At 42.4% G+C, this 25957-nt stretch overlaps 1 protein-coding gene across 1 annotated transcript in view; it reads left to right on the forward strand.

The window, feature by feature from the left end:
* Positions 1–25533, forward strand: part of Disc1 (DISC1 scaffold protein) — a 326935-nt gene extending 301402 nt beyond the window's left edge. The window contains exons 12-13 of the mRNA XM_063260047.1: positions 14016–14133; positions 22277–25533. Coding sequence (XP_063116117.1) covers positions 14016–14133; positions 22277–22416 — 258 coding nt within the window. The 3' untranslated portion in view covers positions 22417–25533. The remainder of the gene's footprint in view (positions 1–14015; positions 14134–22276) is intronic.
* The last annotated feature ends 424 nt before the right edge of the window (positions 25534–25957 follow it).

The following is a 25957-nucleotide window of genomic DNA, read 5'->3' on the forward strand; positions in this document are numbered from 1 at the left end:
GGCCTGGTTTATAGATGTTACAGAAATTGCACAGGGGCCAGACAGGAGCTGAGGGTTAGCGGGCCAAGCTGCGGCTGGGAGGTTGTTCTTATGTACTGGCTGTTCTGGCTGGAATACCTGCGCACTTCCTTCTTTCCTGTCTGCAGCCTCTCCTGCCAGGGTGCTTCCTCTTTCTGCTCCATAATGGGCCCTCCTGTGGAGTTCCTCAGGCAGTATCACAGCTCCCCCTGACTTCTATTCCAGCTGCTACCCTGTCCAGCCAGGAGCTGCCACAAGCGAGCCTGAGAGAGGCCAAGAGGGAAGCTGGCAACTCCATCATCTCACACAGGCCCTGAGCAGCCAGTGTGTTCATGTGTTTGTGATGAGAACCATTAGCAATAAGACACAATCAGAAGCTGTCACTTCACTTGTTCAGATTTAGGTCTCCAAGACTTAGGGGTGGCAGGTTAAGGGGTGAATAGTGTGATACTTTTCTTGCTCATCATTAGCATCATGAGCAACACTCATATAAAAAAGGACAGGTTCACAAGGCAAAGGCATCACCAATTTATTAAATCAAAGTTTTATATGATGGGTAGGCCTTTAGAAATGAGGACTGCAAGACTCAGGGAGAACTCTGTTTTTATTATAATGCTCAGTGAGGAATGGACAGTTGTGTAGAAATGCATTTAGATAAAAAGGGATTTGACCTTGGAGAAGACAGTGCAGGGGACTCAGGATGACTATCTGTCTGGATTCTTCTTGACCTCTGTGCAGCAACCTCCTCACCTGTCTTTGTGGGTGGCAGCATTCTTCTGGAATAGAGTTCTGCAAGAGAAAGGGGAGTGACTTTTACAGTTTTTATGGCTAGCATTAAGCAGTTCTAGTTTCTACAGCTTGACTTGGGAGAGAGGAAATCTGCTCCTGCAACTCCATCTTGGGAAGAAGAAGGGGTAAAGACAGAAAGGTAGGAGAAAGTCTCAGAGGTCCTGCTTCCAAGGTCCAGCTCCAAATACTCAGTACAGCACATTTTCCAGTGTCATATTCTGAGCCCCAAGCTAGGTATCCTTACCTCCTTTCACAGTTGTGCTTGACAAGGGTATTCATGGTGAAGATGCATGTCCTTTTCATCTTAAACCTATATCTCTTAGAAACATCTCTGACAGACAGAGTGCATCCTCTGTAGTCATTGTAGGTATGGATCATATGTTTTTTACTATTGCCTTCTGGCTCCGGGATGGCTCTTCATGGAGCAAGTTGTGCCCGGCAGAACCTCTTGATAGCTACCTCTGAGTTTGTGAGCTGACTAAGGATGTGTTCACCTGTTGCTCTTGTGGTTTAATGTTTCTGAGGAGAAGGAAGAGTGCTCAGGTGTGAGGAAGCCCCCACCTCCCCAATGCAGAGGGCTACAGACCCCACCCACTGTCCTATAAGAAGCAAAGCAAGAGAAGCCATGGAGATGCAGCCAGGACTGGCAATACTGCGTGGCTCTTACAATGCATCATCTTCAGTTCCCAGTTCTTTTTTAACATGCACTGGACAATTCATAAGCATCCAAAGAATCCTTACTCTCTCATCCCTTTTGCAAGTATTACGGAGCCTCCTAGGTTTCTACATTCTTTAATGGAGATAAGCACTTTTTTCCTGTAATAACATTTCATTGTTTTGTATAATAGTTATTTAAATTGTGTAATTAGGAGTTTAAGTACAGATGGCATAAGTAAACTTAGACCTAACTCAAAGAACAGAAGTTCCAGGCCCTAACCAGGCCCTGTTCTAGGATTTGATAGAGGAAACAAATAGATAAGGGAAGTTTCTTCAGCACTTGGTGGTCCGGGTCCTAACAGACCTCTCAGTTAATTAATGTCCTGGCCAGACTCCTTTACCTGCCCAGGAAGGAAAGAGCCTCTCTGATGTTCTGGCTTCCCTTCCTTTGGAAAATGTGGAAGCCCTCAGGCAGTACTTCTCCTAATTAAACATAGCGCAGTGCTTCTGAGGAAGCAAGCTCAGGTTCCCAGGGACTCACTCACCTTGGGAATTGCATTTATTCACTGGTAAAGATGTGGGGAGTGAGAGCCTGAGGGTAACTGTGGGATGGCAGGGACACATGGCCTTTGCCAACTAATGTGGGCCAGTGTCCTGTGAGTAACTGACATTTAATTGAGGGTTTCGTGTTTTTGGAAACATTCCACCTCCTCAGGATAGCCAGGCCATATATGATTCCCCTGCTTTCTGGGAGATAGGAGGGTTAAAAACAGGTGCTTCTTGTCCTTATAAACTGGATGTGGGCCATTATTACCCATCCTAGCATGGAGCAGGCAGAAGGCCTGGATGTAGGTCTGTGGAATTCCTGCATGGAGCTATCTTACCTCTGCCAATGTGTGCCACCCTCTTGTCTCAAGGTATAGTAATTTTATGCCTTTCCATTCCATCTGTTCAGATAACTTTGCTTTGCCAGCCATTGGCCTTTAACCCACCAGTGTCTTTAGCAGAGGCACTCATTATAGCAGAGGACAATGTCTTGACTTAATCAGGAGCCCAAGGACATCAAATTTAAGGAACAGTGTGACAAAGAAGAGAAGCCCTTTGCTATGTTTTACCTTTGGGATGCAGCATGGTCTTAGAAGGAAAGAGCAGAAGCCACCAGTCCAAGTGCCCATCTCTTCCTCTCAAGTCACAGGTGCCCAAGACTCTATAGCATGAAAGGGATGTGCTTGCTTGGAAGTATGAGGCCCAGGGCCAGGATTCAACACTGGTATTTAAATACAGTGTAGTAATTCTTGGCATCTCAGAGTGGTATATGGACAACACTTAGAAGTTCAGCTTTCTAAATATAAAATGAACATGAGTGATGCTTGGCGTGTGTGTGTGTGTGTGTGTGTGTGTGTGTTAGTTACTGGGAACTTCCCATTGAGCTATAGCTCCCTTGGGTATTTTATAAATTTAAGTTTTGGGACAGGGTCTCATGAAGCCACAAAGTGGCTAAGTTTCCTGAGCTGGGCTTGAGCTTGTGACCTTCCAGCCTCTGCTTCCTAGAGTGCTGGGATCACAGGGTATGTTCCACCACAGCCAGCTCTGAAGTTTGGCATTTGATTCTGTTCTTGTGACTCCTCTTTGCAGTTGGTATTTCTTAGCAATGCCGCTCAAAGAGCACAGTCTCTTGAAAGGAACCACCCAGCATGGAGCCCTTTATATTTTCTTTCTTTTTTTTAAAGATCAAAGGGTATATATTCATTTTACTTTATTTGTTATGGTCAAATAGGTTTCTAAAGACCATATACAAATTCATTTTTCCATTCATGATACCAACACATCTTGCACTGAAAGAATTCCAAAACAACTATAGGTTCTTCGTCATTTTTCAATCAATTAATCCCTTCCCATGTTTGCCTATAACCTAGACAGGTTATAATTATTATAGCCCCACATTCCAGGCCATTTAATTACCCACCATCTCCCTCTGTCCACTCAGTGCTGCAATCCTCACTGGTCATAGAGATCTTTAATGTACAGATCTCAGAATACACAATATCTGCATCCTGTAGACATTATTTTTTATTTTCTTATATAAAGGCTCTAGACTTGCCAGCCCTGTCCCCAGAGTCTGATTGCTTTGCTGAATGGAGATCATATAGAGACTAGCCGATACCGTGGACCTCAGTGAATAGCAGCTTTTCCCAGAATGTTCTGGTGAACTCTGCCCTTGCCCAGCCCTGATGTCCAGCGCTGGTGTGCCACATGGGAGCAGGGTAGGTTGTTGTGAACAATCATGTGGTGTCAGAGTTTTCAAAGACTGTCCTTCAGGTAAACCAGAAACCATAGGCCAATTAACAAAGACACGCCATTAGGCAATCTCATCTTCTTTTCTTCTTTGATTCTCTTCTTTAGTTGGGTTTAGTACTTGCTTCTCAGTGCCTTCTTTAAAACAATCATGTAAATACTTGAAGCAGTTTGCTGCTTGCTCTGCAGTCAAGAGGTCTGAATGTTTCAGATGCTTTTGTTACCACACAGGACATCTGGATGCTTTTAGAAGAAATATCCACTTATGCGGGGCGTGACCATGTAATTTGGGCATTTGGATGAGTACTTGTGTTATTTAGAGTAATAAGGATGTATTCGTTGTGTCTTAATTTGTGCCTCTTTGCTCACTGGCATTGACATAGTGACTGTAGCACCCAGTGTTTATATAGAAAGAGAAATGCTTATTGCAAAATCGATTTTGAATAGATGTGAAAGATATTCTTTGTGTTATGGAGAGGCATTTATCTGAGGTAGCTATTCTTTATGCAGACCATCTTAAAAGAAAAAAAAAAACCATAAAGCACTCCTGGAATGTATTTGCCAAGCAAATATTCTGGAAAACTGCCCAAAGGAACATACTCAAGGCTGCAATTTGAATACTGAACTAAGGAAATGCTTTAATGCATCAGCTAAGTTCCTGGGCTGTGGCAGTCACATCTGGTTTACCTCAAGGTACAGGAGAGGAACCAAGACTGCACAAGGGAGCAAACATCTTGAGGTTCAAAGTCCATTTCTGGTTCAAATATATAGATATAAGCAGTGCAGAGTTTTTATTTTCAATGTTTTTTTAACTTAAATAATGCTTTGGCTTGGCACTCTCTAAATGCAGATGGCCTGCCATCTGGGAGGCCTTTTTGTCACCTGCCCTTCTCTGTTGTGTGGCCTGGCTCCCACTCTAACAATGAGTTTTTTGTTTGTTTTTGTTTTGGCTTTCAACTTGACATTGAACCCAAAGCCTTCATACTGTGCTAATCCCCTGGCTCTTTTTAGTTTTTATTTGAAGTCAGTCTTGGAAGTCACTAAACTGCTCAGGCTGGGCTTGACTCTGCAGTTCTCCTGCTTCAGCCTCCCAGAATGCTGGGATTACAGGTGTATGCTATTGTGTCTAGCTGAAATGAGGTGTTTTTATGGATTGGCCCTTGTAGGTTGAGGGACATAGAGACCTAGATGAGCCAGCCGAGCTGCAGCAGAGGAGGAGATCTGGGGTTCAGGTCGGGGAGCCTGGGGTACTGACCTGCCTATACTGCTTGCCCTGCACATGTGGGGAGAATCTGCAGCACAGCTTGTTTCCCTCATCAACACAAACCTAGAAGGAGCTTGTCACTTTCCCAGCACATCGCTGCTGCAGTGACAATTTTCCTTGTTTTATTGTTCGGTTCTGCCATGGATGGCATACGCTTCTTCCACTAGAATGACTGACACAGTTTAAGAAGTAACTGTGTCCATGAGCTGTTGACCTAACCCACAGCATAGCTGTCTGCTCAAGGTCGTGGTGAGTCCCCATGATGGAGGATGCATGCTCTACCACGACATGTGCCCAGTGGGCACTGGCAGCTGAACCCATCTACCTAGCAATTTAACTTAAACACTTCCCTACTCAGAAGAGAATAAATCCGATTTCCTCTTCACTCTAGATATAGCCTGATGAGATAGTTACTATACACTTGCTCTTATTAAAACTCTCATTATTGTTTTCCCTACACTTTGAATATGAGCTCCGGTCTAGCATTTTTAGATGTCAACATTTTAAAAATATTAGAGTCAAAGACCTAGCCTTGTTGATAAGAAATATAACTCAGGTTTTTTTTTTTAAAGTTCTCAGAGACTCTCAGAGTCTGTGACTATTTCCATTGGTGTATATGGTTTCAGCGTCTGCTTCAGCCAGCAACTTGGATCTGAGTATACACTTTATAGATAAATGTTTTCAGAAGGTCATATCAATGGGAAAATCCTGCTCAACAAAGGAAATCTACTTTTTGTCTTAAATCATGCTCCCATATTCAAGACTTCAGGTTTGGTCCTGAGAAGAGGTCAGGAAATTGAACTTGAAATGATGTCTGGTCCAGTTGATGCTACTGACTCACCTGAGTTAGCGGACAGCACAGAAGATTATTGGGCAGTCTCTGAGGCCAGTGAGGGCATGTGTGTATGGGGTACCAGGGCAGCTACACAGGACCTAGAAGCTTCCCTGGAGGCAGGGAGATTGTCCCAGACAAGGCTACTTGTTGCTGCCTTGAGACAGAGAGAGGCATTTAGTGATGGCAAAGGTCTCTGTTCCTGCTTCCCTGGCTGGCTCTTCACTCTTTGGTGAAAGGAAGCTCTTGGATAATGCATTTGAAGAAATAGCAAGGCTTTTTAAAGAACTGCTGTTATTTTCCACTGCTATAGCAAAGTACCTGAGGTTTGGTACTTAATGAAGGAAAGAGGTTTATAAAGTCCAAGTTGGAACAGACCCATTTCTTTTAGTATATGTGCTGCTGAAGGGAGCACAACAGACCCATTTCTTTTGTCCTTCCCTATGTCGCTTCACAGAAGATCACAGCCTTGAAAAGGAGCAATCACATGGCAGAACAAGATGTCAGAGAGCTTCACTGACCAGGCTTACACTCTCATAATGATCCATTCTTGAGAGAGCTTACTCTAGGAGACTAGCATTAATCCTTTCTATGGAGAGCACCTCTGTGACTTAATGATCTCCTTTTAGGTCTCACTTCTACTAAGTCTCACTTCTTCAGGGATCTACCACTTCTTAATACAACCACACTGAGGAACAAGCCTCCCACATAAACCTTTGGGTTGCTCCATGCCCCAACCACAGCACCTGATAAGGCAGAAGGGACTCCATTCATTGCTTCTGTCAGCATTTGCTAAGCACCTTTTCCAAGTCAGGCAGGGGTCAGTTACTGGGTTTTGGGGGTGGCAGGGTACCATGCTGGGGCTGAACAGTGGGGACATGGCAGTTCTCTACCAAGGGAGGTCCTTCTCTACCAGAATCTGGGTAGGCGAGTCATCCATGGAAGATGCAGACTCTGCAAGATTTTGAAGATGGCAGGGATTCAGCCAGGTGCAGAGGAGGAAGAGCTTGGCAAACTGACCATTTTTTACCTGCTGCAGCTACTTTTCATTCTGATCCACTGGGAAAGCATTTACTCCTGTAGTTAAATGAGGGGTTGCATGTTTAGAAAGGACAAAATAATAATGATTTGAATTGTTGAAAAGACTGCCTGACAGGATAAATTGCTGGGAGAGTTTTCTAAGATGCTTTGAAACAACCCATACTTTACCCTCAGAATTGCAAATCCTGCAAAACTCCATTTCACCCAGGAACCCAGGGACTTTTGTGGTGGGTGGCATTTTTAATTATCAAGTATCGAGTGTACAGGTTTCCTTTATTCTTGCCACATTTAATTTAAAATAAAAATGGAAGCAAGAGATGGAAGGGGAAAGAAAGGAAAGGAGGGGGATTAAAAAAATTAAAATGTGTTGCATACATGTGCCGACCCTCCACAAGGAATGTCATCATTATTTACTACAAACATGTACCAACTAAAAGGAAATATGAATCAGAAAACAATGGAAATAAAACTTACAATTTCACGTGGAGAGGCACCTAGGGTGTGAAGATCTATGGTGTGTGGTTCAGAGCAGCTTCCTTCAAAATCTTTCCAAATGATGCGAGAGGAGAGAGCAGGTGCTCAGACCTATATCCGAAGAGAAGAAATTTCTGCTGTTCCCCTCCTGCCACAGCCCATGTGCTTTCCCACTTGTGGCATGGTGTTCTCACCACCACCTTCAGTCAGCATTGTCTGTGGCCTGGAAAAAGCATGCTGTACATGACTGAGCCTCTGTGGGAATGGAGCATGACTTTGCAGCATCCTGAGGTGCAAGGAGAGATGCTAGATCAGTGGTGGTGAACCAATGGCACAAGTGTTATTTGTTTTTCTTTAAAACAAAAGATGTTAATGTATGAGTTGTTTCTTCTAAACTAAAACCTCAGTATTCAGGTATAATAGTAAGGTGGCACTTTATGATCAGTAGTAGGTTTTGGGCTTAAGTTTGGGCACTCATCTCGAAAAGATTTGCCATCATTGTCCTAGATCTTTATACCCAAGTCACCTGCCTTTCTGACATGGCTTTCTTGGAAGTAAAAGGTAGAATAACTAGCTTGTCCCTAAGGCCAGCTCCAGCTCTCTCCATTCTTGTGCTAAAACCCTCTGTGCAGGACTCTGGACTGCTGACAGGGGCCACTTAAATGCTTACTCAGATATGATGTCCTGGAAAATCAGATGGCTTTATGATAGGGACTCCATTCCCCATGCAGTAATGTCCCAGGATGGGGCCTCTTGATCAATACATCTGACTTAACCACTCATTGATTTGGCTTGAGTGAAAATTTCAGTGCTTTTACAGTTTTATTGAAGGACAATTTATTTGAAAAGAAATTTTCTGTGTTTTAAAACAAGCAGACAAAAGCTCTTCAATAGCTTTTGCTTCATTTGTTTTTGACTTTATATGAAGTCTTAGCAAACACAATGGATTTGGAATTGAAGTCTAGACCATTTTGCCCTCAGCTGGTACTCATAGCTTTATATTTTACAGACTGAAAATTTCCTTCAGACACAGTAGGATCTCTCATTAGATTGGTAGAATATCTAAATCTGCCTTCTCATAAGCTATCAATTCTCAGTTCTGATCTAAACTAGTTCTACTCCCAAGATTTCAAGCAAGACATTTACAGTAAATTAAGAAACCCTTCACATCATACCTGGACCACAGTCTGTTTCCTCACAGCTGTGGCTTAGACCCTGTTAGACCAACAAGTAGTCAACACCATGGAAGACTGGCTCCAGGGTTCCTGTGTGTACCATAATCGGCAGGCACTAAGTCCCTTCTGAAAATGCTGTCATGTTTACATAGACCCTTTGAAGTCCTCCATTGTGCTTTAACCAACCTCTAGATTACTTATAATGTAAATGCTGTAAGTATCTGTCATGCTATATAATGACAAGGGAATTTTTTAAATATTTCTGTTCCAAAGTTGTTTGACTGCATGGGTGCAGAATCCATGGTAGAATGATTCATGCAGTCGCATGGTTAGTGTAGGGGTGCAGAAGAGATTTTATAACATGAAGTCAGAAAAAAGAGCCTTGCAAGAGAATGTCAGCCAGATTTTCTGTCACTAGACATGGTACCTTGAGCTCATATGAGTTTGTTTCCACCTCTTACTTTATGTCCTGCTAACCTTTTAAAAAACTGAAATGTAATTCAGGTGTATTTCTTCCATACTTTTCCATTATGGTTTAAATTAATGTTTTCAGCAGCCACCCCAGTCTCTACATGTACACAGGCAACCATTGGGACTCTTCCAAGGGTAACCAACATGGACGGGGAGAAGCAGTCAGCCCAGCCACCGTGCGCATGCAAGCCGCCATTGGGACTCTCCCATATGTAACCAGTGAGAGAGCCAGGAGAACCACCCAGCCATGGCTTCCAAAGCCATGAGTGTCTAGAAAAGGCTGCCCTGTACCCCACCGCCTCCTGGGGAACCTGGGTTAGGAGAAACCCAGTTACCTGACCCATCTTCCTGTACTGTGGACAGATAGCCAATGTGGGAAGTACCTGGGACCCCACAACTCACTCTTCTGGAGGAACCCAGGCTAATATCAAGATGAAGGAGCAAAAGGCGACGCTGGCTTCCAGCCCAAACAGAACAAATCCAGGAGACATGGATGTGGAATAAATTGGAAGTCATACACCTGAAATTCCTAGGATGATGGTAACTGAAGTTAAAAAAAAAAAAGACTTCATGTGGCTGTAAGAGAAATCAGATCAGAAATAATATCTCATGTAAAAGGAGAAATGACAAACATAATAAAAGAATTGCTGAGCATATTTAAAGAAGACATAAATTTAAAAAAGGAGCATAGAAGAATGAGGGAGATCTTGAATGAACAATATAGAGAAGAATTGGAATGCGTGAAACAGGTTCAAAGAGATATCCAGGAAGTTAAAAACTCCATTGAAAGCTAGCAAAACTGCTTCAAAGAAACTGAAGATAGACTTTCAGATCTTGAAGACAGGATGGCGGCTAGTGATTGCAAAAGGTAAGATCTCTTAAAATAACAAGGAACCAGGAAATAACAATTCAATGGCTGAAAGACAACACAAAGAAAAATAATTTAAGAATGATAAGTGTCTGCAAAAAACTAGGAATCAACACAAATGACATAAAGAGATTATTTACAGAAATAATAAGAGAGGACTTCCCAAGCATGGGAAAAAGACCTGACATAACAGATAAGTGAGATGTGTAGAACTCCAACTAACTGTAGCAAAAGTAAACATACACCCAGACATATAAATAATCAAGATCCCAGAAATTCAGCACAAGAGCAAAATATTAAAGATTGTTAGAGAAAAGAAGCAGATCACCTAATAAAGGAAAACCCATCAGAATCACGACAGACTTCTCAACACAAACCATCAAGTCAAAAAGAACTTGGGATGAAGTATTTCAATCTCAGAAGAAAACAACTTCTAACCCAAATAACCCAAAACTAGCTTTCAAAATTAATGGAGAAATAAGATACTTCCATGACAAAGAACAACAGAACGAATTCATGACCACCAAACCAATCCTACAAAGAATGATGAAAATGACTACAGTCCCAGGAACAGCAGCAGAGTGGGATCACTCAGCAGGGCAGACAAGTGAAAGGAGGGAAAAAATAGGAGCCAATGGCAGGAAAAAACCATGGCAGAGATGAACCAATGCATGTTGGCCATAACCATTAATGTTGATGGCCTAAATAAAAAGAAACAGGCAGAGTGGATCAAGAAACAAGATCCATCAATGTGCAGAATATAAAAAATACATTAACTAGAAAAAAAATTCATAGACTAAAAGTCAAAGGAGAAAAAACAATGCTCCCTGTGACAGAGAACCAGAAAAAAAGCAGAGGTAGCTTGTCCATAACTGCAGAATAAATAAGAAATACGGCATTTTTATACAATGGAAACCTGCTCGGCTATAAAGAAGGATAATCAATCATGAGACTCTTGGTAAATGAACGCAACTTGTAATCATGCCCTTGGGTGAAATGGTTCCAGCTCACATAGGTGAACATTATGATGTCTTCCTGGTATAAAATACTGGAAGGGTTAGTGGGATCCAAAATGTATAATAGATATTGTGAAATTGGACGGGGAAGGGAAGATAGTAGCCTTTGTTAATTCCCTATTATTTTGTTTTTATTCTGTTTTGTTTTGTTTGATTTTATTATATCTGATGGCAAGGGCAGCTATTTCCAAGATAACAAGAGACTTTATGACAGCCATTGTTGATTTCTTTTTATCTTGTTTTGAAATCCTGTCTCACTTTCACTGTTTTGTTTTGATTGGCTTTATTTTGTTTTATTTTGTTAGGTTTTATTCTCTTCAAAATAAAAAGTTAAAAAAAATAAATGAATATTTTCAGTATTTTTTCTTTCCTTATTTTAGAAACGTGGAAAATTTAGAAAGAACATAAAAATTTAAATAATATCACTCCTTGAAATAATCATAAACATTTTAGTACTTTGCCTATTTGAGTAGTTTTAAATCACTAAATATGCTTATATTATAAGTTATTTTTAGCTGAGCATGGTGGTGCATGCCTGGATTCCCAGCACTTAGGAGGATAGGGCAGAAGGATCACGGAGAAGGTTTTTTATTGTTGTTTGGTTTTTGTCTCGTTGATACAGGATTTCACTATGTGATTCAAATTGGCCTTGAACTCACTTTGTAGCCCAGGCTGACCTCAGTCTTAGAACAATCCTCCGGCTTCAGCCTCCTGCATGCTAGGATTACAGGTGTGCAGCACAATGCCCAAACATCACTAAGAGTTTGAAGGTAGTCTGGGCTATACAGTGAATCTAACTGAACTACACAGGAAGACACTGTATCAAAAAATTTAAAAATATTTTGTAATAGCTCAACTCAAATCTAATATACCAAACATTATTCTTTTTAATGTTGGGTGGTTGTTTTCCCTTCCCTAGGTTTCTATTGCCATTATCTTGCATGATTTAAATTCTTACATTTCAATTTGCAATATATAGTATTTTTTCATGCTTATTACAAAGACAATATAAATATTTAAGTTTAAATATGTAAATTGTTTCTTTTTCATAAATTCTAGAATGTGGAATTGTGGAATTACTTACTGGACCATAGGATAGGAACCACTTTGTGCATGCTGCGTGGTCCGAGACTGCTTTCCAAAGTTTATTCCATCATCATCAGTCCACACACAAATTTCAAAAGAAAGCAGACAGGGACTATATGTTGGGGGGACAAATACTCTGTATTTGTTTAATTTAGTTGCCTTCGTATTTGTTGTAGCCTTAAAATGAAGATTCAGTCATTTGACATTGTTTAAGAATGTTTCAGTTCCTGGTTGTCTGATCTGATGTTATGGTTTTTCTCCCTTTAAGTGGGTTCTCAGTCACATATATTTTCCCATTAGTTCTATATTTTTCTCCTTTGTGTATGACTCATGGTTTCCCCACTGTTAATCATTTTTCTCCAGATGTTCCTTTTCTTCATGTCTCATTAATTTTGTGCATGATTATGGTCTTAGTCTTTGCCCATTGTCACTGCTTCTATGTAATTTTTCTCCTCTTCATCCCACATCTTCAAATGAGGATGTTATTACTTGTAGGATCAGTAAAATATATACATATCTGCGACTTTTATGTGTTTGCCGTCTTCTCATCACTGCTGTGGTCTATTTTGAGCAAACCATCATTTGTACTTACATGAAAGCTTGCTTAATTGTATCCATGTGTCCTCAACATTGTCACTAGACTTCTCGTCTTTTGTATATACAGTTTCTTGCATTACATGAGACTTCTTCAATATTTACAATAGTTATTTATAGTTCCCATTAGCACCGTTTTATTCTAACATAGTTGACCATTTGGGATTTAAACTTTAAAGCATTCCAGAGTGAATAGAGCAAATGTCAAAGTACCTATCTGGGTTTAATTATTATTCATGGGCTCTGAGTATAATATCATATTATGCATGGTATTTAAGGACTTCTAACAACATTACTATACCTGGGAACTTTTGGTTATTGTTAGGCATTAGTTGTAGCTTTTTGTAGTAATCCTACAGCTTAATCTGAAAGCATACTTTAATTCCTTCCCTTATGCAAAATTCTTTCAGTAGTCTCAGCTATTCACTATTTGGAAAAATATGTTCTTTATATTGGTCAAGTTTTAATTCTGAGCTTGTAAATGCCTTTTTTTTTTGCTCCTTTATTCTAAAATTTCCTTATTTTCTTTCCTCATTTTCATGGCCTTGTTTATTCTAATTTATTAAGCATCTATGGCCCTTTATATGCCAGCTGTTTCACATGCGGCCCTGGGATGAACACCTGGGCTTGGCCCTTGTCCGAAGGGAGCTCACAGTCACTTGAGGGCATAGCATATATCAGAACTGGTGCTTTTCAAGGTGGTATTGCCATGAGGGGTCTTGAAGGAAGGAGGGCACATGCCCTCCTCATGCATTGGCACAGTCAGACCCTTTCTAGCCCACTTGTGGGAGGTGCTTTTGAAGGGGAAACAATAGAAGAGTGTGGAGCTAGGAAACTGGAGTGGCGGGTAGGATTTGGGAGCAAGAAAGACATTGCCATGCCTACTCTTATGGGCCACAGAACATAATACTGTATACAGTCCATAGAATGTAAAGACTCCTTCACAGTCTGGTTTTCAGACTATGGCCAGTGTGTAGCCAAAAGCTTGGTGCCCTGTCAGATTCCTAGGCCTTCAAAAGACTGTCTTTATAGGTCAGCCCGGGTATGCCTGTGACATGCTGCCTACCTCTTTTGTTAGGGTACCTTAAAATTACTGGTTTTTCATGAATGCTGCTGGAAAGTTCTGGCTTGCTTTTGATGGATCCCTTCTGGGAGCTGATGGATTAAGAGTCCTACACTGAAATGACTGGATAACCTGTGGAATTGTGTAGACATAGCTCCTCATTCAGTAACAACTGGAACTTGATTCTCCTCTTTTGAAGAACAACCCCCTGCAGAAGCAGAGGCTCCAGCATGATTCCTGCTGGGCTGCAGAAGCTGAGAATGCATCTCTGGGAAGTGGTTTTTTTTTGTATGTGTGTGTGTGTCCTGTCTGTGTTCATAGCCCTAAAAGTTTTATAGCTTACATATGATCTCTTTCTTTTTCTCTGGGCAGGAATCTTACATCTTTTCTGCAGAACTTGGAGAAAAATGTGAAGCCATAGGCAAGAAGATATTGCATTTAGAAGATCAGCTTCATGTGGCAATCCATAGTCATGATGAAGACCTCATTCATATCCTTTTTATCTTGTAGATGAGGCACCTGAAAGGTTACTTTGTAAAAGGAAACCTTAAAAAAATTACACTATTTTCATATGCCTCAGCAGATGGAAAAAAATTATGGCTTATTCAGTATGCAACATTTTTCTCTAGTTTTCATTAAATAATCAAAATTTTTGATTATTAAATTTGACCACAAAGGGGTAACCACAAAGTTCATACATCCACACAATGAAACCAAAACAAAGTACAGTTTCAGCAAATATGAAGCTGAGTCCATGTGGCCTTTGGGAAATCACCAGAACCAAAGCATTTGACTAGCTCAGTTTCTAAAGGGCTTTAAAAATACCAAGAAACCCAAATTCATTCTCAGATTTCTTCATCATATAATTCTGCCACACAATGGGCAGTCAAGTATCAAAGCTAATGACTGAAGAGGATCATGCGTTCTCAGCATCCAACCACATACACACAGCTAAGCTCAACACAGTCCTTTTTTATTCTTTATTTGGTACCAGGGATCAAACTCATGATCACGCACTTGCAAGGCAGCTGCTTATGCCGCTGAGCTAAATCCCCAGCCCTTCCTTTTGTATTCTTCATTGTATGATTTTCTTGCATGACATTCAGTGTCGTTGGAGTCAGCTCCATAAACACCTGTGTCAAAACTGGCTGTGGTGAGCAAGGTGATAGGAGGCTGAATTAGTCAGGTGTAGGAGCCACGGAGGAGCTACACACCAGGGAACTTACGGAGGTTGTGTCACTGGTGAGTTCTCCAGAGAACAGATGGATGAATAAAGGAATAGGTAGACCCATCTGTACCTTTTTAGTTATTAAATGACAAGGTATATTTTCTAGCTAAAACCATTTCTCAGTTCATTCATTCATTTTATTCACCGGCATGACTTCTATTATATGTGTTTGTGAGAGATTTATTTTGACCTTTGTTTCTCATTGCCACCTTCCTAGAGTTCTAGTTATTACATATTTTATCTGTGTGTGTAAGTAGTTTTGAATAGTTAAGGATTAACCCTAATCAGAAGTATTCAGATATATGGTTTAATGATGAATTCAACATCATTTTCTTTCTTGTTATAACTTTAAATTTTTGACCTTGCTTATTATACTTAGCAGGATACTTAATCAGTAATCATTTTCATATCTCTGCCCTTTCTAATTTCTGCCTTTCACAAAACCAGTGTTTAAGCTGTTAGTGGAAGGTTGTCTCAGAAGCAGCAGAAAGAACAATAGCATCTTTTACAGATCACAGTTCATATGCTTAAGGGTCACAGATTTAAGCTCTCCTAAGGGGCCATGATGTCCATTTACAGCCAGAAGTTGCTTCTGGGCACGTGAGAGCCACCTGCTTCTGGAAGCCAAAGCCTGCAGAAGGTCCTGACCCTGCCAGGCATGCGAGGGTTTGAGCAAGAGGCCCCTTGGCCTAGGCAGGCCCAGGAGCTGTGCTGAGCACTGCGGTCAGGGTTTCTACTGGTTGTTTTGAAATTTTCCAAAAGATTAGTTTGATTCTAGGGAGTTGTATAATCTTTACCAGGCCTGGGGACAGGAAAGGAGGCTGAGAATGTACTGAGCAGTATTTCCAAGTGACCCTGTGGCTTTTCTATAGCCAGTCTGAGCCAGGCTCAGGAGATGAGATCAGGGACAAATGATGGAGCATCAGCGTCCTCATTTGCAGCATGGGGACAGTTGTACGCATTTCTAAGTTTTTGTGGAGCTAAGGGAGGCTGTATGCACACACCCTATGGTTAACATAGTCCTTACCTGCAGCAAGGACTTGAGATCCAAGGCCATACACGAGCTCACTGTTCTCAGCCTCTTTGTCCCAATGTCACACAGAATCCTGTTTGCACATGCATAGTGTCTAGGTAGATGGATTCAGTCCCCTTGTAATGAATGATTGAAAGAGTCAGTAACCCCATAATGGCTTATGTAAGAAATCATTTAATTCTTATAAAATTGGTATAAGTATGTAGAGATTCTAGTCCCTGGTTTACAGTCTGGAAAATGGAGGCTTAGAACACAGCACATTCAAGGTCATCTCTAATAGTCCAGAGCCTCCTATCCCCAGGCCCACACTACATGCAGCCCATCAGGAGGCAGCTATGCCTATAAGTGAAGGGATAGATCTGTTCAGTAAAGAAGACAGTCACTTTAAATTTTAAACTGTACACCCAGGTGTGGTGGTGCACATTTGTCCCAGCATGCAGGGAGGCTGAGGCAGGAGGATTACACATTTGAGCCCCACCTGGGCAACTCAGCAATTGTCACAAAATAAAGAAAAAAAAGGACTGGAGTTGTAGATCCATGTGAAGTTGCTGGGAACAATCTCTGTAATAAATATTGAAGTTCCTTTGCCTTTGAGAATTTTGTTAATCCTTGCTGAGATAAATGAGGAAATGTCAAACGAGAGTTGGGCTGTCAGACCACAGGTATAAGGACCAAAGCCAACCCTTTGCCCCCTTTAAATACAGTCCATTCCACAATATGGATTTCAACCCAGACTTTCCTTAGCTGAGGGCTGTGTCCACATCAGTGATTGAGAATCAACACATAAAGGCATCTTTAAACTCATGTACTTAGATTTGAGGGGGACCCTGTGTCTCTTATTTACCTAGCTCTGTGGGACTCCCTAACAATCAAAGCCATTGTTTCACATTAAAATTTATCTCAAGGTTCAAAGGGACTGCCAGAATCTTCTTGCCAAACTCTGCCTGGTTTGTATTTTCATTTTTGATCACAGATTTAGTGCTGAGAGTGGTTGAAAGGAGTAGCTTGTCATCTACGACACAGAAAGCCACATAGTGAGTGTGCTATATTGGTGGTGCCATTAAGCTTACTGCCTGGGCAGTGAGTGGGGGGAGATTAATCTAAATCCATGTGGGGTGTGGTCCGTGTTAAGCCCAGCAGGGACAGCATGTCCAGAGACTACTGTCACTGTGTCCATTCTCCAGGCAGGAGCCCAGGACATCCGCATAAGCTGTGTGTACACGTGCTTGTGGCTGGTGACCCCCCCAGGGACAGGCAAACGATGGGCAGTGCAGTGCTGGGGAGTTTCCAAACAGGTCCTCGCTGCATCCTGTTTAAAGTCACAGTTACTGGCAGCCTGCTGGCAGTCTCTTTTTACAAAGATGCTGAATTAACAAATTGGGGGTGGGGGTTGGGTCGGGGGATGGGCCCTGTCTCTTCATGTCCCTGACAAGCTTGCTAAATTACATGTAACACAGCCAGATGAGAGCCCCACTCAACCAGCTGCTGCTGGGTAGGTGTCTGAGAAGGGTCTGCATCACTAATTAGGAGAGCAGGCTGCAGGAAAGTCTCACGCAGGAGCCAGAAAGGGACCAGTGGCGAGACTTCACGCCAGGGAGCAGGTTCCAGGAGCAAGAGTTTGAGCCTTGAGTACAATTTTACAGTCATTGTGAGTCTTAATTAGCAGTTACATTTTGAAAAACCATTTGAATGTGTTGTGGTTCATATTGAGTAAAAACCTGCTAGGTTTAGGTGGATTTTTTTAAGCAGGGAATTTCACATTTCCTTCTCCTTCAGCTTCTGCAGGTCACTCAGTATCAGAGAAAAAGACCTGTGATTTGTACATTTGGGGTGTATTTCAAAATCCCCAGGGCAGTTCTGCCTGCCTGAGAGTCACAGATGAGATGGGGACAGACTAATTCTATTTGCAGTTGTATTTATATCCTTGTCCGGAAGCCCTTATGGAATTCTATTCTTTCTGCTCATTTGGAATGCGAGGCGCCCAATTGATTAGTTTTGGTGAGTTTGATGCATGCAAAGACTCTAAATACATCCAGGCTCATGGAAAAGCACTACAGCCCCTGAAAGGCTCTTGTCTGATTCAACTTTCAAATGTGTAGGCTGAAGGAACAAAGGTAGTAAGGGTTTGGGGGAAATTGTTCCTCACTCCTTGGAAATGTTTTCTGCCCTAAGAGCTGAAGAGCTGGGAGAGGGACCATAAAGACCTTGAGCTACTCTCAGATCTTACAGGTAAGAAAAGTGAAACCAGTGAGGCTACTCTTCAAGGCATTAGGCACCATGGGTGGATGCAGGGTGGGGACCACAGAGCTTCCCTTTGGCTCCCACCTAGGTCTGAGTGGGAAGTGTGAAACAGACTGCAGTGGGACGGAGTGTAGAAATGGCTGTCTGCTGCTAGCCTACGGCAGCGTGGTGGGCTTGGCACAAGGTAAACAATACAGAACTCCTAGTGCACCATTGAGTTCTTTGATCCAGGTCCTCAGAGTGGTCCAGCCTTCCCCGCTGCTCAGAATTGCTGATGCTGGCCTCTGGCTTTTCCATGTGGGCATGCTTCCAGTGCTACAAGCCATAGTGACAACAGAGGAAAGCTTGTTGCTAAAAAGAAATAAAGTAACAAATGAAAAACAGTTTCAAAGGCTATGCCTTTGTCTCCTTTTGAACCAAACTAGGTCAGAGGAGGAGCTGAAGACCTACTTTTGACTGAGCTATCAGAATAAACACCTGGAATCCAGGGCAAACCTGGGCAACTTTAGCAAGACCCTACCTCAGAATTTAAAAAGGAACTGGGGGCAGAGACAGAATTCAGTGGCAGAGTACTGTGTAGCATCCAAGAGGTCCTGGGTTCTATTCCCAGGGCAACAACATAAAGAGTGATCACTAGGAAAGTCTATTGACAAAATGCTCAGTTACTTTCATATGAAAATGAAACCTCCATTGGAAGAATTCCTGGGTCTTCTGCAAAGACAGCCACAGGTCACCACTGCATTCCTGAGTACCTCGCCTCACTCTGCTGCTTAGTTGCCCAACGATCTTGGTTCACTGTATCAAATGGAATAGTTTATTTTACTGCAAATCAGTAAGAAAATGTTATGAAAATATAACAGGCTCTTGCATAAACACCACAGTCCCTGACAGACACTTGTCTACTTCAACTTTCCAATTGCAGCTTAAAGGACAAAGATAGTAGGAGTTTTGTGGGATTGTTCTGTCTCCTTGGAAATGTTTTCTACCCCTAGATCTGAGGAAATGGGTGAAGGGCCTTAGTGGGCTTCAGCGATGAGCTTGCTAGAATAGTCAGTATTTTAAAACTATAGTGCATATTACTCAGCATAAACTCCAAGTGCACATCACTAAACTTTGGCCAAGATTCTTTTCCAGTATCCAATGTCCTGTACTACACACACACACACACACACACACACACACACACACACAAACACCCTCAGTGTTCTGTTTTTCAATGTACTGCAGGCCTATTTTCCCCGTTATTTGTTCAGATGGAGAATCAGGAAGTCATTCCTGCCCTTTCCGTTGTCCACATCCCATATCCAATATGTTGTCACATGTTCTTGGCTTTTATCCTCAGAACATGTCAAGTCTGGCCACTGCTGTCAGCTCACAGCCACTGCCCTGTCCAAGACATGCTGGTCCGCTCTGGAGAGACTGCAGGACTTCCTCACTGTGGGAGTGCTGAGGTCCCTCTGCTCCACGCACGCCATGGTTCTGTCCCACAGTCCTACGTAGCCTATTGCTTAGTAGCCTCAACATCTTGGCTACTAAGTGATTTCTTTTATATGTGTTGATTTAAATGTGAAAGTAATCTATGTTTGTTGTGAATACCACAAACCTATGAGAAGTAAACTCACATCTCCCGCCCCATGCCACTGTCTGAATCACCTCTGTGTCCTCCTAAAATAGCTTTCTGGCTTAATGCTGTACTCTTGTGTAAAATTTGGATTATTCCATACAATTTTTCTGCAACTTGGGTTTTTTTCTTACTCTAGTTTAGTCCAGACTGTTCAAACCATACAAAATATTTTAGAACTTCCGTTTTATAAGGAGTCAAATGGCTGGTTAGAAAGAGAAGTTTTGTAAATAAAACTGAGTGTAATTATTTTAATGATCATTATGTCATAAGTTCAGTAGATGAAGTTTTCAGGATTTCTGGTGTTTAGCCTTGCACTGTCAGAGTTTAAGGCATGTGTGAGATCTGTTGTGTTAAGAAACAAACCTTAAATCTCATGATATCTCACAATGGAAAAAAGGCACTATACTTTCACAAGAAAAATAAATTTTAAAGCCCTAACCTTATGAAGAAAGTACAAGCTTTGTCAGCAGGACAATTAAGGATGAAATGAATTGCTTGGCTTCATTGGGATTTGTATCTTCCAATCCCCTCCCCCTATTTTGACCCTTGAGTGTGTTAGTGGAGATTAACATAGGAGGGGATGATGTGTTAATTATATAATTTAGCCTCTTTTTTTCACAGCTTCTCTTTCCCTTACCTTCAGTTTCATCCACCAGTATTAGAAGTTTTCTGAGTTTTATTTCAAGAAACAACACAGTTTGGTTTAATTTCTTTCTCTGGAAACCTTTGTCATCACTTAGCAGATTACAAATAGCGGTGTGTAGTTCCAGGCTTCGTATCAAAGGTAATTAAGTCCCAGGAGTTTGTCAGCATTCATAAACCACCTGAGCTCTGCGCTCACTCTTTGTAAATGTGCAGACTTTGTGATAAATTGCTGGGGTATTCAGTCTGGGACCATTTATGGTTTTTGCTGATATGAAGTTGTATGTATTTTCAGTGAAGATTAGTAGACCTGTCCAGAGAAATGGAGAACAAAACTTTCTCAGGTAGGGAGGGAGTGAGGAAGGGAAGGGAGGGATAAAGGGCGGGGGAATAATGGATTCTTCCTCTTTTGTTTTCTCTCATTGCCCTCAAATTCAAGTACAAGTAGTGAACCAGCAGAGCAAATGTATGTAGATTACACAAATGATGAGTCTGGTGAACTTCAAGGGGCTGAAAAGCTGCTCAGGGTAGTTCAGCATTTCTGCTTGGGAGAGGCTCATGTGCATCATCCCTAGTATTTTCTGGAGTTCCTTGTTCAGGACAGAGGGGAAAGCTTGCTACAGTCACACCCAAAGGGTGTTATTTTCTCTTGACTTGGGGGTTACTTTGAGCTGGGTAGAATATTGCAGAGTCAAAGCTCTACATACTGCTTTTCCCAAACCCTTGCTTCCTCTATGTCTGACCTAGAATATTTGAGTGGCCTGAGTTCTGTGATGATTTAAACATGTGTAAGTAGTTTGACCACATTACACTCCCGTGTCCAGATGAGGTGGCATTAGTTTGCTTGCTAGACCCATCCCGTGTCCTGCATTTGTCTTAGGGTTGTTCTGAGGACAGATACAAATGGAAGGGACCTAAAATCTGATTAAAACCACTGTTGGTGAATGTTCCTCTGTGTGAATGTCCAAAGGAAAATCTGTTTCTTACAAGAACAGCAGCCTTCACTGTCCACTATATATTTCATGAATTCTTTGTGACTGTTTTCCCTATGTGAAAAACAACTTTGCGGGGGCTGGGAATTTAGCTCAGCGGCATAAGTGCCTGCCTTGCAAGCAGGCAGTCGTGAGTTCAATCCCTGGTACTGATAAAAACGAAAAAAAGACAAAAAAAAAAAAAAAAAAAAAAAAAAGAAACAACTTTGCGAGACAGAGAATTAAGTACTCAGCAGTTTAAGAAGACCCTAGCCAGCTGACTCAGAAAAGACAAGTTTCTTGCTCACCATCAAATCCTGAGTCATCTTGCTGCTATCTAGAACATATTGAGTGAGGACAACAGCTTGAAGTCAAGGGTTTAAAGTCGTTTCAAAAGAAAACTAGGTTTGAAAAAGTTTGCACCAAGAAGCAGTTAATAGTTCACTGTTCATGACATAAGCTGGTCTAGTATTCTCTCTGTAGTTACAGTGGCCCCAAGTTCCACTTTCTTGAGGAGGTTTTGATTTCTACAGTGAGAGCAGTTGGGTCTGACAGCCATCTACCCCAGCACAGGGCTTAGCAGCGTTGTGGTCACACTAACCAGTTAGAACTGAGTATCTGAGTTGGCCATCTGTCTCAGCCTGGGAGCTGACTCTTCCACATTCTGAAAATCATACTTGAGATAGTTAATGACCCTAGGCCTTGTAGAATTGCAGTCTCTCTTAAAAGAAGTGTAAAATTTGTATCAATATTTAATTCCTACAATTTGGGAGAACTTGGAACTGCAATTAGATGGCAGAGCCCATCTGCTCCAGGCAGGCACATTTGCTTTCTGGGTTCCCTGGGAGGGTGTCAAAACTGGGTCCCCTCCCACTCTTCCTTAATGGCAGCCACAGGCTCTCAAGGGGCAGCTCCAGATGGTGAAGGAGATGCTGCAGGCCATGTTTCTGCAGCTCCAGCCAGCAAAGGAGGTGGGAGGAGGAGAAGCTGGGGCCTCTGGCGCAGCAGCTGCATCCTGGGAAGTACAGCCCTGAAGAGGCCAGGAAAGGCGGTGGTACATGTGTCATAAGGATGGACTCCCCAGTCACGGATGTGCCTCGCTTAATCACGGAGACAGAGCCAAGAGTCTCCCAGCAGGAAGTGGGACCCCTTAATTCTCTTGAACGAAGAGGGGAAGTTTGGAAATTGGGGTATTTGAGAGTACGATTTGCTGGCTTTCCTTCTAAATGTCACTCAGAAGCTCCTTTCCCATGTCATTTGTGAGAGCATCTTTCCTCTCATCCCCCACTAGGCAGCTTGGAGTGAATTCTGCTGGAACCGTATCTCCTTCCCCAGCACTGTTTTGCTTTCTGCATCAACTAAAATAGTTCCTGGATCAAGATCTGGTAGAAAGGAAACTGAATCGAAGACTAGGGTTGCACACCTACTGCTTTCCTATGAACACGAGAGCCAGGGAGCCCCAGTTTCTGGGGTGACAGCCTCCACCTCACTGTCCCTGTGGCTGACTGCTGTCCTGGGAGACTCACGGGCTACTTCCAGAGGAAGCCTCTTTGGGCACTAGACTCCCTGCCATGAGCCACCAGCTGGGCTTTTGTGGCATTGACTACACCTACAACAAGGACTGGCAAAAGGGAGGGAGGCAGTGGGCAGGAGCATGGAAGGGCCAGAAGGCTGCCCCCTCTGTGACTTTCCCCTTCTGGCTGAAACTGTTTCCATTGTCTCCAGGCAGTGACAATGTGGACCCCAGTTCCAGTGCCAGCTCTTCTGGCCCTGCAGGGCCAGGGACTCCTGCTGTGATGGCTGCAAAGCAAACTGCACACTCGGGCTCACTTCCCCAAGTGGCCCAAGAAATGTCCTACAAACATTAGCTAATTGCCACGGACCATAACTCCCGCATGGAGATCTCTGTGTGCACATTGGTATGCCTGTATTTGGGAGCCATGCATAAAAGCCCACTCAAGTGTGTTCAACCCCTAACCCCCCAGCTTGTTTAATGAACTGTGTATTCCACCCCACCCCAGTGATGGGTTGGAGAATACTGCAGTCTCTGGGAGGTCTTTGTCTGAACACTGACTTACATCACTGATTTGTGGGTTAGAGATCAACCCAACTTTCCTAGCATGCTGAGCCTGCAGCTACCCACAGTCTGGAAAGTTGCAGTGAGTAATTGGTCTTTCTGTGCTTCTGTTCTCATTTATATGTGCAGGGATGGTGATACCTCTGCCACCATTGATATCCAAGGACAGGTGATGGTTTTTGTCATTTCCTGATCACATGATCATTTCCAGGAGGTGACTGGTGCTTTGCTCAGCCTTCTGTGCTGTGTGACACCTCTGTTCTATTAAGCAGAAGCTCCTGCTTAAGCCAGCACTTGGCCAGGGGCCAGGCAACAAAGCAAAAGTTCAACATATGAACATGCTGCATTTTAGAAAACACACTGCATATTGGAATCATAAGCCTAATTAATTTTTTTTGCCAGACTTAATTTTTCCATAATGGACCAAATTTCTGAATTATTTATAATCAAGTCTTGGAAGGTACTGGCACCTGGAATCTTTGTATCCTTTAATTTCAGTGAATCAGTACTAGAAGAAAGTCAGGACTGGCCACATTGCCAGTAACAAATTCCTACTTTGGTGTATGTTTTTGAATAGCCTCGTAGACACTGGACATTTAACAGTCACTAACCCAACTATTTTATATTAATCAGATACCACTTCAGAATAATCTGCGATGGTGAAGGCTCTGAAAATTCCAAAGGTTAATAATTGCCTCGAGTGTACCCCAGAGAAGGCCCCCTTTGGTCCCTCCAGGATGGAATATCTCCTTCCTTGTTGAGATTTCTGGTTGAACTTGAGAATGGAGCAAGAGAATGATACTTCGGCCTCATGCTATTCCTCGTCCCTCATTGTCTCTTGGTTTTGGAGAAAGGCTGCTAAGGCCAGGGCTTCCTGTAGCCATGCCTCCTTCTCATGACAACCCCACTCTCCTCAAAGTAGAACTCTGGGACCGTGTATCCCCAGCCCTTCTGCAGGACAATTTTTGTAAGAGCAACATAAAAAAATGCAAGAGAAATTTGGATTTAGATTTAAAAGCAAAACAATAAAAGCATAAGCTGTTATGGAGATATCCATGGCCATGGCAAAAGTGCATATTGAAAATGTGCCTTACAGTGTGATTTCATTGTGATATGGCAAAAGAAAGTGACATATTACACATTTTGGTTGGCCACTCCATCACTGACAGGCTAGTCTTTCCAACATTGTGAAGTTTTAAGGCTGACCTGCTCTTCCTGAAATAAATTAGTACATAATAATGGAGAGTTGTCTTCCTTGCCCTACAGCAAGTGCGAGTTCAGATCTGTTCCTTATCAAGGTGATGTCCTGTAATCCTTACATCATCCTCAGGGGGTGACACCGCAGATGGTGCTCCTGAACCTAGGGAGGCTAATTCTCTTGCCCAAGGCTCACAGCAGGAAAGAGACAAGCTGCTGCTACCTTAACTAGTGCTTTTCCTGAAGTGTCTTTAATGTCCTGTTGGGGGACTGTGAGCTGTGAAACTACTGTTTACACTGTTAAATGTGCATGACCACTTGGGAACCTGTCCAGGGAATAGGAGAAACCAGAGCTAGGGCAGCTCGGCTTCCCATCCCCCAGGTCAGCCCTACTGGGTGCAGGCAGGCTGCAGCACCTCACCATCTCCACTACCGTCCTGTCCCAGCTGTTCCCAGGGCCCCAGAAGTTATCCCAGTTCAATCACCCACAGCCAGACACGGCAGATTTTCCTGAAGTTCCTCCTATAATCAGTATTTTGCACCAAACATCTGTGTACCAGGAAGTCCATTCTGTAGAGAAAGCAACTATATGCTCATTAGTCAAAGCATGTGTATATATAAAATCCATACTTTAATTTCTAATATCCTCACCTTATCTAATCTTTGGATTTTGTCACGTAATTTATTGCTTCATTAAGTTTACTTTTCTAACAAAATTAAGTGGTATCCAAACCACGGTGCTCCTTAAGGATTTTTGTCTTCTGGAGTGTGGATGATAGGAAAATGTAACATCATCTACTTTTTCTGCTACAGGATGATTAATTGTATGATGACTTACTTCACACAGAAGATTTGTAATAAAGCCGTGCTTTAATTATTTGTATGTGTTTATTTCCAGGTATCAGCAAATCAGAAAACCATGGGAGACTGTACTCCAGACGTCTTGGTGGGGAACTTTAAAATAGCATTAACTGGGTAGAGGAAGAAGACAAGAATGACACTAACATCAGGGAAAACATATCACTGGTCATACAGACTGATTCAGTGAGACATGAAAAGTGTCTGAGGCTCACAAGTTGGGAAGGGAGAAACACACCTTAATGTTCACAGGTGATGTCAGTGTGAGGTGGGAAAGCTAAGTGAACAGTCAACCTACAGGCTGTGCAAACAGCAATCACAGGGTAGAGAGCAACAAATGACCCATTTCCAGGAGCAACAGAAAACAGAGGCAATAGCTAGGAATACATTTAAATAAGAAATATATCTTTCTTTGATAAAGGAGATTTTAAGAGACACAGAGA

The sequence above is a fragment of the Cavia porcellus genome, unplaced genomic scaffold (genome assembly GCF_034190915.1).
Source record: "Cavia porcellus strain 051 isolate PalLab524CR breed Dunkin Hartley unplaced genomic scaffold, mCavPor4.1 scaffold_13, whole genome shotgun sequence".
Lineage (NCBI taxonomy): Eukaryota > Metazoa > Chordata > Mammalia > Rodentia > Caviidae > Cavia > Cavia porcellus.